Genomic DNA, 13,994 nt, shown 5'->3' on the forward strand with positions numbered 1-13,994 from the left:
GAAACATTTTGATGCCACAGATAATCCTGTCTAACTTCAAAAAAACTCCTTTATTTCGTCCTATGTGCCTAATCATTTCTTCCTTTTACCTTTCCCGCCTAATCTCCACCCTTTACTGATTATTATAAAAGGTCATCTACCGATTAAGGTAGGTTTTTAATAGAAACAACTACAAAACAAATATTTTATTACTGATAAGAAAACACAATGCAACATCTTACTCTGCTACAAATCCTTCTCAAATCTTTTTCTCTGAATACCTCCTTCCTCCCTTCATCCCGTCCAACATCCCTATCCTGGGTGTTTTTCCTGCGTGGGTTTTTACTAGTTGAGCAATGCCGCACCCTCCCTAGCTTTTCCCACAAACCTCATTCTTTGCTTAGACTTTCGTTATTTTATTGTTCTCTATCGTCAATGTCATTTAATATGATTATGTGTTGGTGTATTCTTAATTTATATATGTATATGTATGTATGGGTGCATATGTGCGTAATTATGTATGTATTTATGTATGTGTATGCATGCATGTATGTATGTTTATCTGTGTATGTGTATGTCTGTGTATGTGTGTATGTATTTATATATATGTACATATGGGATCGAGATGGCGTGGGGGCTAACGTACTGGTTTCCCACCCTGAGGGCGCGGGTTCAAATCCCGGCGGTGTTCAATATTTTTCTGTGGTATCTCGGTCCCTACTTGAGGTACTTTGTGGAGGGCACTTTGAGTGAGTACGCCGTCCGTCGGATGGGACGTTAAGCTGCGGACCCCTTGGTGCCTTTCGTTAACAGTAGGCTAATGCCGACGCCAGGTTTCTCTCCACCCCTCATCCTTTCCTGTCCATCCCCTATGGCGCAAATGACCTCAGCTGTCGGTCGCCTCCCCTAAAGACTACTATATATATATATATATATATATATATATATATATATATATATATATATATATATATATATATATGTATATGCATGAATGTGTGTGTGCATATATATATATATATATATATATATATATATATATATATATATATATATATATTATTAGGTAATCTACCGGTTAAGGTAGGATTTGGATGGACATAATTACTAATTAAATTATTTGTGACCCCTAGCAAAACACAACATCCTACTCTGCACCAGGTCCCTCTTCATCTCTGAGTATCTTTTTTCTCCTTTCATCCCGTACAACATCCCTATCCTGTTCCTTCCCTTTCCTCTTTTGCCCAACATTCTCCTCTCTATCACAGTCGTCAACATCCCACTGCCGATCAATACCCCCTTCATCCACTTTTCCTGCCTCCATAGGATTCCTCCCAACAAACCCTCATCTTCGCCTACCATACCAAGTAATTCCTCATTTGTTTTCTTCTCTGTCCACTTCACCTTCTCCATTCTCCTCCACACCCACATTGCAAAAGCCTCCAATCCAAGCCTCATGTTTCAATGACCACGTTTCCGCGCCGTACATAGTTTCGCTCTATATCAAAGTTTTGACTAGCCTTATCTTAACATCCTTAATCAACGTCCTCGTCATCAACCCCCTCCTCCTTGTGTAAGCCTCTTTGCCCAATTCTTCTCCTTACGTCCCTATTACTTTGACCGTGTTGGTCCAAAACACTTCCGAGATACGTAAACTGTTCTACCGGCTCTAGTTTTTTCCCTCCTATTTTAATGCTTAGATTAGCCTTGTTCTTTCTAGAAAATCGCATAACCTTTGTTTTATTAATTTTGATTTTCACCCATATCTATCGCACTGAGTTTACAATTTACTCAGCGGTCCTTGCAACCCCTTGGCTGACTGAAAAACTAAAGCTTGGCCATCAGCTAACCTAACTGATTTCGTGTGCTAAAATTCTTCTACCTCGGTTTTCCTCTGGACATCTCCATCAAGGGTCACTTCCTACGTTATATACATAAGTGGCCTACCTTCTCCCTATTTCCTTTACCTGTTTAAAGAATAGATCTTTCTGTTGAATGCGATCCGTGTGTGAAAGAGAAGGATTGAATTGTTTTGAATTGAAGGATTGCCTTAGGTTTATTTTTTTAAGAGTAATTGCGGGTACAATTTTCCTTTCAATACATGCATATTATCCATTTGTAAATTAGCTGGTTTTTTTCCATCAATTACATTCACTGTGTTTATTGCCAAGATTTCTTTCTTTCTAGCTCCTGCATATAGGGAAATATCGTGTATTCCCTTTGAGGTGCAGTATTAAAGGAGATAAAAATAAGATGATCGGCAAATTGTTATTACTAACCGCAATATATCGGACGATTATGAATGTATCATCGGCCTATAGCTGTTGTGAGGTGCATCAAAATAAGGCCATTGAAATATATCATATTTATAAATATCCATTGAGCTGTAGGGCTCCAAAATGAAACCGTCAGAAGTGCCGTACATGTGTGCAAATTCATCGTTAATTGCGGCGTTGTAAGAGAAATTCGCAAAAATTCTGATAAAAGTCTCCTGAGCGAGGAAATAATTGCGTTTTTTTGTACACCAGACTACAATCTGCATCCAGTAGTAGTGAAGGCGACCGAGAGCTGAGGTCATTTTCGCCATAGGGGACGGACGGGAAAGGATGAAGGGTGTAGAGAAACCCGGCGCGGCATTAGCCTACTCTTTACGAAAGGTGCCAAGGATTCCGCAGCCTATCGTCCCATCCGACGGATGATGTACTCACTCGAAGTGCCCTCTGCAAAGCACCTCACGTAGGGATCGAGATACCGGTGAAAAATATTCAACAACGCCGGGATTTGAACCCGGGCCCTCCGGGTTGGAAGCCAGTACGATAGCCACCGCAACATCTCGATCTCCCTGCTTCCAGGTACTAGGAAGTTGACGCAAACTCAAACCACAATTCTCTTGACTATTTACTAAGTACAAAGCATCACCAATTGAGAATGCTAGGATTGACGAAATTAGAAATCAAAAACTTGCGTTGATACACCTACTCACATGTTCAAAGGGAAAATAAAACGGAACCCAAATATTGGGATTGAAGAGTACTATTTAAATTTAAGAAACGGCCAATTTGGACGCACATAGGCCGCCAAAAAGTTTGGAAAGAGGGAACTCCATCTCAACCATAGACCTTACGCTGCTTAATTAAGCACATTGATAATTACAAATCAGACGCATGGAAAAGCCTTGAACAAATACACATACGAAACACCTCATGGGATATGAACCCGGAATAAATAAAAGTAGCGTATTCGACACGATCGCCAAATGTAAAAGCACTCACGTCGAATACAAATTCCTTCGCGACCAAGAACCTTGTCAAGGCCATAATCCCCCAAACCAAGCTATCCCTCCCGCTGTCTCACGCCCACCGAACAACCTAGGCATGTCACTTGGCTAAGGTCCGCACTTCACGACGGGTGTCTTCCCTGTGGTCTTATTCTACATTATATCTACATCAATACCCTGTAAGCCACCGAAGAGGTGTGTGGCAGGGGGTGCAGCACCAGGAGGAAAGTGTAAGGGATGAGGGGGTTAGGGTTTTTCAAATGGATGGGGAAAGGTAAGGGGAACCTGCAAAAAAAAAATATATATATATATATATATATATATATATATATATATATATATATATATATATATATAATCGTATAACCATGCGCAGTCGCTACCTTGCAGGTTAATACTAATTATGTCGAGTCGGCTCCTGTGGGATTTCGATTACAAGCAATCTGGTCTCTTATTGTTCTTGGAAAAAATGACCATTTAAACCTGTTTGTCTTGCAGTCAATCTCTCTAATCTTATATTCGTGGTCCCTCCGCCTGTAATACGTTGGGGTTCGTATTATGTTCTTGATGTCATCGGAAAAAGACTCTACAAAGGACTATTCATTTCCTTGCACTCCCTGGAGATGGCCGCCCTGTTGACCGCAATTCATTTTAGTCATATCGGCTCATGATATCAAACCTAAAAACTTGCCGATAGGTCGTTTTTCAATTTTATAAAACCTTTATCGTTATATTAAAAGCATTTAATAATGGGCTGCAGCATATTGCATTACCCACTTTTATTAAAAGTTTTTGTTGATACTTTGGCAAGGCGAATGGAAGGAATAGTCTCAAAGTCATCTCCTTTAACAGTTTTTAAATATGTTCATCAATATTCAGTATTTTAGAAATCTCATTTCTCATGTGAAAACTCTTTAGCTCTATTTTGAAAAATGAGTCGGCAAAGGTATTTGTGTGCCCGATGGGGCCATATCCAAAAAGGTCAAATGACATGAATATTCGAAAGAAACTCGAGTTTTATGACTTTAGTATTAAAATGAATGATTATTAATGAACAGGATAATGTAAAAAATTATTATTGCAGGCGTGAAATAATAAAAACAAATTCTTTAAAGTTTTGATGGAATAAATAAAAAGGACTACACAGAAATAGGCTGCAGTTTATTTAATAAATAAATTAAGAAATAAAAAGGATTGGAGGAATTGCAAAAATATTTCGCAATGCCTCCAATCTTTTTATTTTGGTTAAAAATTTGAGGTGCCTTAATAAAGGAGACACTATGCCGGAACGGTCACTTTCCCTGCGACGGATAAGGAAAAAATCTGTTAAGCTACTCTTAATAAAATAATTATGCATGAAACATTTTTTCTATGGAAGGTTTCCATTTTAGATACCTTCAAAACCTATCAAATTCTCGCAGATACACGGGTGCACGTAAACACACACTGGCTTTCGGGAAATAGTGCAAAACCGTCATGGGAACTCGGAACATTTGCACTACGAAGTCGCATTTGTCCATGAGAAAAATACTTTCCCCTATGATGTGGATGGAGAAGTTCAAAAGGGGCGGGAGGGAATGGAGGAGTGGGTGTGGCGGCACTCGCAAACGCCTGGACATCCTGGGATCATCAAGACGTTTCGAAGGAGGCGTATAATGGCAGCCGGGGAGGGAAAGCGCGGAAACCCAGCGGGGAGGTGTTTAAGGCTGCACGCTGATATTGGGCAATATAAGTGGGGAGGGAATGGAGAGGGGGGAATGAAAAAGGGAAGGGGCGCACTGACGCGCCCCCGCGTGGCCAGTCGGGGGCGAGCGGTCGTGCGAGGGAGGGAGGGCAGGAGATGATAAAGTAATGGGCTGGGGTTGTGAGGGGGGCATATCAAATGATATCCAGTGCCACCTGGCGCCAGATATTACTCCGGCGGCGCCCCCTTCCGGGGGGCTCGTCCTTGCCCCTGCCCCCCTATTTGCCCCAAATGTGTGTGTGGACCCAACCTCCTTCGCCCTCGATGGTCCTCCCCCGGCATTCCCCCTCCTTACTGGTCGTCACCCGCAATGCGGAGAGACAGGAAGAATATAACGGGGTATTAATAATTCGCTCCTCCGTTCTCTCCCTCGCCCTCCCTTCAATGCCCTCTCCTGTGTGCGTGCGTGCGCACTCTCTACCGTGCGTGTCGAGTGAATGTTCTCACAGGGTCCTCAACTAACATCGTAAACGACGAAACAAAGCGAACAAAAAAGCTTAACTGTGCCGTTTTTCATCTTTACGCTCCGTTGAGTTTTTTCTACGAAAATTCGGTTACAGCGAATCCAAATTATTCTTAGTTTTGCCAACAAATACTGCTCTCATATGAGGCATGCCCGAGCTGAACTCCTGTCACGAATATAGATTATTAAATGTAACGCGACATTTTTTCATGCAATGTCGTTGTACAGAATGGCCTCCCAAAATACTGCAACATCGCAATTTATGGTATATAATGATAATAAATAAAATAAATTTTATACTATAAAATGTTTATATTATAAATTAAATTTTTGATGGATCAAACAATCGTAAAAAACAATTATATGCATTTGAACCACGTAAATGTGTGTGACTGCATTGAATGTTGACGTGGTACTGAGAGCGTGTGCAACTAACTCGGCGGGTCCCGGGTTCAAAGGTGAGTGATGAGTTAGCCAATACGTGAGACATTTAAGATCTCATTTCTTCCCGAGAAGTCATAGATCGCATAAGAAAGAGACCACGGTTTTATACTCATAATGACAAATCCATGCGGAAATCTTGTTTCGCTGGGATACTATACAGATGCTGGAAAAGAAGTCTCTATTATAAATCACGGCATAAAAAATCCAATTTTGAACCGCCGAATCTTGTTATTGTTATAATTTTACGAATCATAGAACTGCAGTTGTCTTTAGTAGTAGTCGATAAGGAGTCGCAGGAGTCGTTAGCGCGTTTCGCACCCTATCCATAGAATGTTGAGGGAGTGGTAACCTCGTCTACAAAGCCTGCTTCTTGGTCGACTGGTTTGCGGATGGGGCACTACTCAGCCAGACAGGCTGTGAATGAATGCCGTATTCGGCCCAGATGTGTTGCTATTATTTGAGATTCCGGCTCATCATCTGTGCCATTTAATATCCTTCCGTCCGAAGGAACGTCACGAAACCTAAACTAGAAAATCTTTGCTTGAGCTGGAGGGTGAAATTATTACGCATCTGTAATCGGATGAACACCTAGGTGAAGTTCTTTTGATCTCTGCATTAGTGCTTCAATATTATACAATCTTTCGCTATGATCGGTAAGAAAGAACGGATGTACTTGTCAGTTGTTGATCCGGTCACGGCCCTCCATCTGATGTTGTAATCATTCGAATCCTCCTCTAGGGAACGACTACCTGACAAACGTTGTAATAATTATGTGCGTCATGAATTTATCATGAATGATTCATATGATTATTTTTAAGACACTTTTGTGAAATAACAGCAACAGTGTCATTTGAAGGAGAGCCACGCCTCATCCTTTTCCTGGCTTGTGGCTTTAATACATAATATTTACTGCCATAAAACATTCCAAAGTTAATCTCTGAAGTGTGTGTTTGACCCTAAATGTGTATGTATTAAATTCTCTAAAATAAATAGCCATGATTATAACGTATTTTGAGTACCACGAAAGTTAAACCACTTCTTTTCAATTCGTCCAAAATTACATCATTCCTTCTCTCTCCTTGGTACAACCAAAATTATTCCGTCTCTCTCAGTCTTTGACATCCCTTTCTGTCTCTCTTCTTCCAGCTTCTCCTTCCTTCGTTCTCTCTCTGCCAAAGATTTCCTCTTTTCCCCTTTCATGACTAACATTTCGTTTCTTTTCCTTTCCGTCCAAATAACTGCCTGTCTTCGGATATACATCCCAGAAACCAGTGTTAATATAGGCATTAGAATTTGGTGTCCCGCATGAGAATGTGAAGTTACGCCTCTGTCGTCATTCTTTACCGAGCCATCTTAACCCCACGCTGTTTCTCCTACTTGCAGTTCCACCGCAGAAGCCGAACATTCTCGACGACCGGGGGAATGAAGTGTCGGCGGTTGCCGGCCCCTACGAGGAAGGCGGTGAAATGAAGCTAACGTGCATTGTCTCCGGCGGTGAGTATGCCTTCCCCTGCAGTGCCTCTAGGCCTCAGCGCGAAGATTTCTGATTACCGTCAGCCATATGGTAAAATCGGGCCTCATTAAGTAAACACATCTTTATTCTTGCATGCCAATAGAACACTTATTATCCCCTAGTTAAAGTGCCGTACGTGAATGTAAGAATTTTATTCATAAGAATTAAAGGCTCAAATCAGACCTGTGGGCAGTGAGTTGCGTAAACCTGTTTTGTTAAACATATCACTGGATTAACAAATCGACTCTGGAATGCAAAATAAACTAGAAATGTACATAATTATTAGCGAATCTTACAATAAATGTGTGGCTGAAATCGAGAGCATATATTCCAAATTAATTTGATCATTACCAAGAGGTCGCATCTGAATCGCGGTCGTTTGACATTTTGACGGACTGAATCTTTTGATTCGATAGTGGAATCGTTTTTGCCAGCACAATTTGAATATTATTGATTGCGATAAGATGTATTGTAAGTGAATTACAGACATTCCGTCGACTCGATGATTCAACCTAGGAAGAAGATATGCCAGGTCGCAAAAACGGACGTCTTGTGCAAACGCTAAAGAGACTACGCTTTAACGATTTGCTCACCAATACCATTCAACATCATGAAAGTAATTAAATGCAAATCACCATTTTGATAAGATATTACATGATATACATAGACATGGGAAACTCAATTTTTACTCATAAAAATATTTAAAAATATAGGCTTTGGAGAGGCAAGTTATTTTTCAAACGCCTCCCCGACGAAATATTACAATAGGATGTAAATAAGTAAACATTGGGACATGATCAGGATTCTTATAGGCTTCAATCATAAAGTAGCCAAATCCTCATCGTTCCTTTTAAATAATGAATTACATTACTCTTTTGCTGCATAGCGTATATTCGTATTACCCATTATGGACTATTCAACGAAGTCAACCTGAGATATTCAAGTTTATACTGCAAATGGATGCATTGATCAGTTGTATAATTGCGAAATGTATGAAAATTTTCACAACCATTACGTATAAAGCACGTCGGTAGAGTTAAACTCATTAATTTATGGTCTTGCTTTATTGGTGTTATATGAAAATCATAAGAAAAATCGTGTAAAAGGCTTTCTTTACAAGCTATCGAGAGCAAGTTTTATTGTTTGATTACACTTAAAGGATTTCGTAAATGGACCAACTTAGCGAAATTTTATCAAATTAGAGTTTTTCTAGATGTCTCCGAAATACTTAGACTTTTGAAACAACGATTTCTTTTAAATCCATTGTGATATGGTCAAGTGTTTCTTCGTTCAGGTTGTAATTACACACTTGTACAAAAACGTCTGAAATACAATATCAGAAACTATAAATTTATGTCTCATTCGGTCAGGTATTTTATTTAAATGTGTGCGTGAATGACTTCCATCGGAATTAATTCACAATTATCTCCGAGACAGTCGTCAGCGGACTTGAATAGATCTTCGGAGTTGTTGATGGAAAATCCGGACCTATGGTCTTGATGTGACATTCAATGACTCTATAACCATAAACAAGGTAATCAACTGAAATTGGGATCTATAGGTGATGGTAGATGTCAGCCAAAACTAAGCCCAATGGCGTGAGAAGTTTTCAGGGTAGGGGGGCCGGACCCTTTCCCGGAGCCGGTGATAGACCCAGGCAGGGTCCGGTATTCCCAGGGAGATCTGGTACCCAAAAAAAATCACTTAGCTTAGGTGGGGCTGAGGATACCGAGAGAGCCGTACCTGGAAATCAAACCAGGGCCCTTTGGCCAGTAGTCCAACGTTCTACCCCTGGGCTACCGCGTCCATTTTCTCGAGATCATTCTACATTAAACTCGAACTTTTTATTCCATCAAAACTCGCACAACATAAAGAGTCACAATTGCAAAAGTCTTCAATTAGGTTCGTACGTTTAAATGACGTTTTGATGAAAGAGGTTTAAGGGAACTTAAAATAAGTGTGTAAACTAAACAGACCTATGTAATTAATATGAAAAAAAACAAGAAACGGCAGGAGATGCCTCTACAGTACCTGTTAATGGAGTCAACCGCTAAATGTGCATTGAAACGCAACAATTTCAGAGTATATCTACATGTACATCAATACACTGCAAGCCACCAGAAAGGTGTGTGGCAGGGGGTGCAGCACCAGGAGGAATGGGTAAGGGATGAGGGGGTTAAGGTTTTTCAAATGGATGGGGAAAGGTAAGGGGAACCTGCAAAAAATATATATATAAAAATATAAATATAATCGTATAACCCTGCGCAGTCGCTACCATGTAGGTTAATACTTATTATGTCGAGCCAGCTCCTGGGGGATTTGGATTACAAGAATTCTGGTCTCTTATTGTTCTCGGAAAAAATGACCATTTAAATCTGTCTGTCCTGCAGTCAATCTCTCTAATCTTACATTCGTGATCCCTCCGCCCGTAATACGTTGGGGTTCGTATTATGTTCTTGATGTCATCGGAAAAGGACCCATCTTTTAATGTTTTTAATAAGTTTAATCTATATTGTAAACGCCGCTGTGTAAGGGAATCCCAGCCTAATTTTTCTAGCGAAGTAGTTACGCTACTGCGTTGGTCATAGCAATTTTTGACAAATCTAGCCACCCTCCGCTGAACTCGCTCCAATTCCGAAATTAAATTTATCTCTTGAGGATCCCATATACTGGCAGCATACTCTCAGTGGGGCCTGACTAGGGCAATAAAACATCTTTCCTTCACTTTTTCGCCACATTTACCCAGCACTCTTTTTACAAATCCCAATTTTTTATTAGCGCGACCGCATATTTCCCGTATGAGCTTTCCCCAGGACAGATCGTGAGTAATTGTTACACCCAAGTATTTAAAGGAATCTACCCTCGCGATTTCTGTTTGCTTCACTTTGTAACTAAATGGGGGGGGGGTGTTACTCTTTTCCCAAAAATGTATTACTACGCATTTCTTCAAATTTAATTCCAATTGCCATGTATCGCACCAAGTCTGGATTGCATTTAGGTCGTTGGCTAACGTGACTCTGTCATCGCGACTTCGAATCTCCCCATAAATCACCGCATCGTCAGCAAAAAGACGGAGCCTGCTATTGACCACGGCGCTGAAGTCATTTATGTAAATAAGAAACCAGAGGGGGCCTATGACATTTCCCTGTGGTACACCCGACGTGACCTTGACAGTATCGGATGATACACCGTCCAGGACGACTGTTTGAACAAGATTTTTTAAAAATTGTCTAATCCCGCATATAACACTCCCGTGTATTCCATAAGTTTCCAACTTCGCGAGTAACTTGCAATGAGGGACTTTATCAAAAGGTTTTTTAAAATCTAGAAATATCGCATCAAATTGAATATTACACTCACCGGAATGTATAATATCTTGAACGAAGAGTGCGAGTTGAGTTTCGCAGGATCTACCTTCACGGAACCCGTGTTGGTTATTAGTCAATAAATCTTGGCTATCGAGGTACCTCATTATGGTACTAATAATGATGTGCTCAAGAATCTTACAGGAGATGGAGGTGATCGATATTGCCCTATAATTACTGGGGTCCTCCCGGTCTCCATTTTTAAATATGGGTGACACTGAAGCTATCTTCCAACCTCTTGGCACGCTATCTTCTGCTAATGATTTCTTAAATATTATGTTAATATAAGTGGAAATTCCAGACGACAGTTCTTTATACACGCGAGCCGGTATCTCATCAGGTCCCGGAGAATTGTTGTGGTCGATGTTTTTAAGGAGTAACTCTATTCCGCGGGTGGAAAAGTCGATTGCATGCATTGGCTGTAGAAATGTTTTCGGAAGGTTCTCTGGTGATTTCTGGGAGCATTTGTTGAAAACACTGTGGAAGAATGAGTTTAATATGTTGGCTTTATCTAAAAAACTTGCTACTTTTTCGTTGTTCAATGAGTTTACGGCGGACTTTTTTCCTTGCACTTCCCTGACGTAGGACCAAAACATCTTTGGGTTATCGTTTAAATGTTCACCTTTTTGTTTCCTTTTGAATTCCGCTAGCGCCTTTCGGAAGGCCTTCTTGGCAGTGGACCTAGATGCTTTTTAATTCTGTATGGTTTCGTTGATTTTATCAGGGGAGTAATCTTTACCCGAGTTTTTCATTCTCGCATGGCATACCCTTTGCCGTCTTAGTGATTTCCGAACTTCAGAGTTGTACCAACGGGGTTCCTTATTCTCTCTTATATATTTACTAGGTATGAATCTCTATATTGCTGAACTTTTTATCGCAAGAAAATTATTCCAGGTATCCTCGGCACTCCTAGTTTCGCTTAATTCGTCAAATCTAAGAAAGGAACAGTTTAACTCACGTTTTAAGCCATCATGGTCAGCTTTATTTAATAAATAAATTTTTCTCTTCGGTTTGTTAAGGTTTTCTTTGCTTAGGGAAAATTTAGAGTTTACAGCCCTGTGATCACTGATTCCATCAATAACTCCTACATTTAAGACTCTTTCGGGTATATTAGTAGCTAATAGATCAAGAATGTTCTTTCCCCTTGTTGGTGAAGTTACTAATTGATGTAGGGACTTTGAGGTGAACGTCAAAATGAGGGACTCGCATAAATCCTTGTCTTTACCTCAATTTATAAAACTGTACGAATCCCAATCTACTGTGGGAACATTAAAATCGCCACCGATTATTAATCTATGCTCATTGTTGTGGGATATAAAGCTTTTTATAAGTATAAGTATAAGAGTCATTCGCCTTGACAGGGATCCCGGTCAAGGCGACTGACTTTGTATCTGAAATTATTTGATTTTAATTCCTATAAATCTTGTTTAAACTGAGAGACATTTGAAACATATTTAGCCTGAAGCGATTCCCCGTTGATTTGACCACTCAGAATGGTTCCTCTTCCTCGATGAAAGGACACCTGCGGAAATCAAAGCAGAAGAGAGAAATATAAGTTTTCTTTTATTATTCCTCGTACATCAGTAAAGAAAACGACGAGAAAATTTTTCAATAGGTCACATAGGTTAATTAATTTTTAAATAGCACCATTGTAGAGGCAACTTTCTTGAAAACAGGGGCTAGGATATACATGGCAGAGGATATTCACAGAAAAAAGCCACATGGTACGCCACTAAATAGTGAGAATCATTTAGTACAATATACGTAGATAAATGCATGTAACTGATTAACATGTTACAATTCAGGTTTTATTATTAGTTCCTGGACCGACATCCTTTGCCTCCTCAATCCCATTAATTACTTTCACGCATAATCGCTGAAGTGGTTACATTATTTGTTTCAAAGATGGCGGGTCTTTTCACCCTTCTATCCAGCTTGAATACAGCTTGACAGTGCCTGCAGTGATTTTAACATTTCATTATGCTGGCTTGGGTTAGTACATATTTCCAATCTTGTTCCTCAGGTACTCTTAGCGTTGCAAAAATTGCCTCTTGCATAACGTTTGTAACTATGGAGGAATAAATTAAAGCAATTAGTTTCAATTTTTTCACATACATAATGATATTTTAGCAGACGAAGGATTAACTAAGAGGAGAATAAAGAGCATTTGCTTGAGTTACTTAAAGAAAACTTCTCAATTGGCCACAATTAACGCAACGAGCGTTTAAAATATAGCACATTCAAAAAAGTATGTACTAACTCTGAATAACTTCATTCGTTTCAGGAACGGATTATTTTACCTTTATATAAGCATCAATTGTGAAAATTACTAATTTTAGGTGATAAAGCACCTTTTTTACAGAAATGATTTCAATGTGATTTTATTTTGGCGCCCTTTCGTTGTTAATATTTATTTTTATATCATCCGATATTAGAGAAATATATAATACCGAGTAGTTCATGAATGATAAAATTGCTCTATCGACTTATTTCTAAATAAAAAACATTCACTTAGACTTTATTAATAATAATACAGTACGCTCCGGAGGCAAGCAAAAAAATCGATCCGTTCACACTCAGACTGTAGGTCCATGCCTTGATTGAGTAACTATTAATGTAAAAGTGGCATATCATCTTATGTAAAAATATGTAATCAACGCCTAGGAACTATATTAGGGAAATGTAATGCTAAAATGAGCAATATGTTGCTGATTAGTTTCGCATTGGAGTTGTAATTCATTTTGTTACTTAAATGTTTTTCGGAAAGGTGAATTGAAAATCAATGACCCTAGAGCGAGGTATTACCTTATTTTAAATTTGCTAATTATCATTGCGTATAAAATAGACGTTGTATTTGAATAAGCATCTGCTTTCCAGATCCAATCCTTTCAGCAGGAGAAGGTTTTCCCCAAGTAAGAAAAACACATTCATTTTAGATGCTTATGGCAGGCAGTTACCAGTGTCATAGCTGATCTTGCCTTCTTTTCAAAGTCTTGTCAAGATAAAGAGCCGATTTAGGTAGCACTCGTGCCTGGGACGCAGTCGAGCTGTACCATGTACATGGGGGCAAGGGGTTTTACAAGGATAATTTTTCACTATCTGAAATTCCCAGATTTGAAGAAAAATATCCTCTTGTGAGACGTGAGAGCATTGGTATGTGAATGGGAATATTGGAGCATTGTACTGAATCGATATTAAAGCTGCTGCAT

The 13,994-nt window shown here is 39.6% G+C and overlaps 1 protein-coding gene across 1 annotated transcript in view; it reads left to right on the plus strand.

Annotated features, from left to right (window-relative positions):
• Positions 1–13,994, plus strand: part of LOC139698622 (nephrin-like) — a 556,765-nt gene that overhangs the window by 157,065 nt on the left and 385,706 nt on the right. The window contains exon 2 of the mRNA XM_071597464.1: positions 7,291–7,401. Coding sequence (XP_071453565.1) covers positions 7,291–7,401 — 111 coding nt within the window. The remainder of the gene's footprint in view (positions 1–7,290; positions 7,402–13,994) is intronic.

The sequence above is a fragment of the Hetaerina americana genome, unplaced genomic scaffold, assembly GCF_022747635.1.
Source record: "Hetaerina americana unplaced genomic scaffold, ioHetAmer1.1.p SCAF_9, whole genome shotgun sequence".
NCBI classification, from domain to species: domain Eukaryota; kingdom Metazoa; phylum Arthropoda; class Insecta; order Odonata; family Calopterygidae; genus Hetaerina; species Hetaerina americana.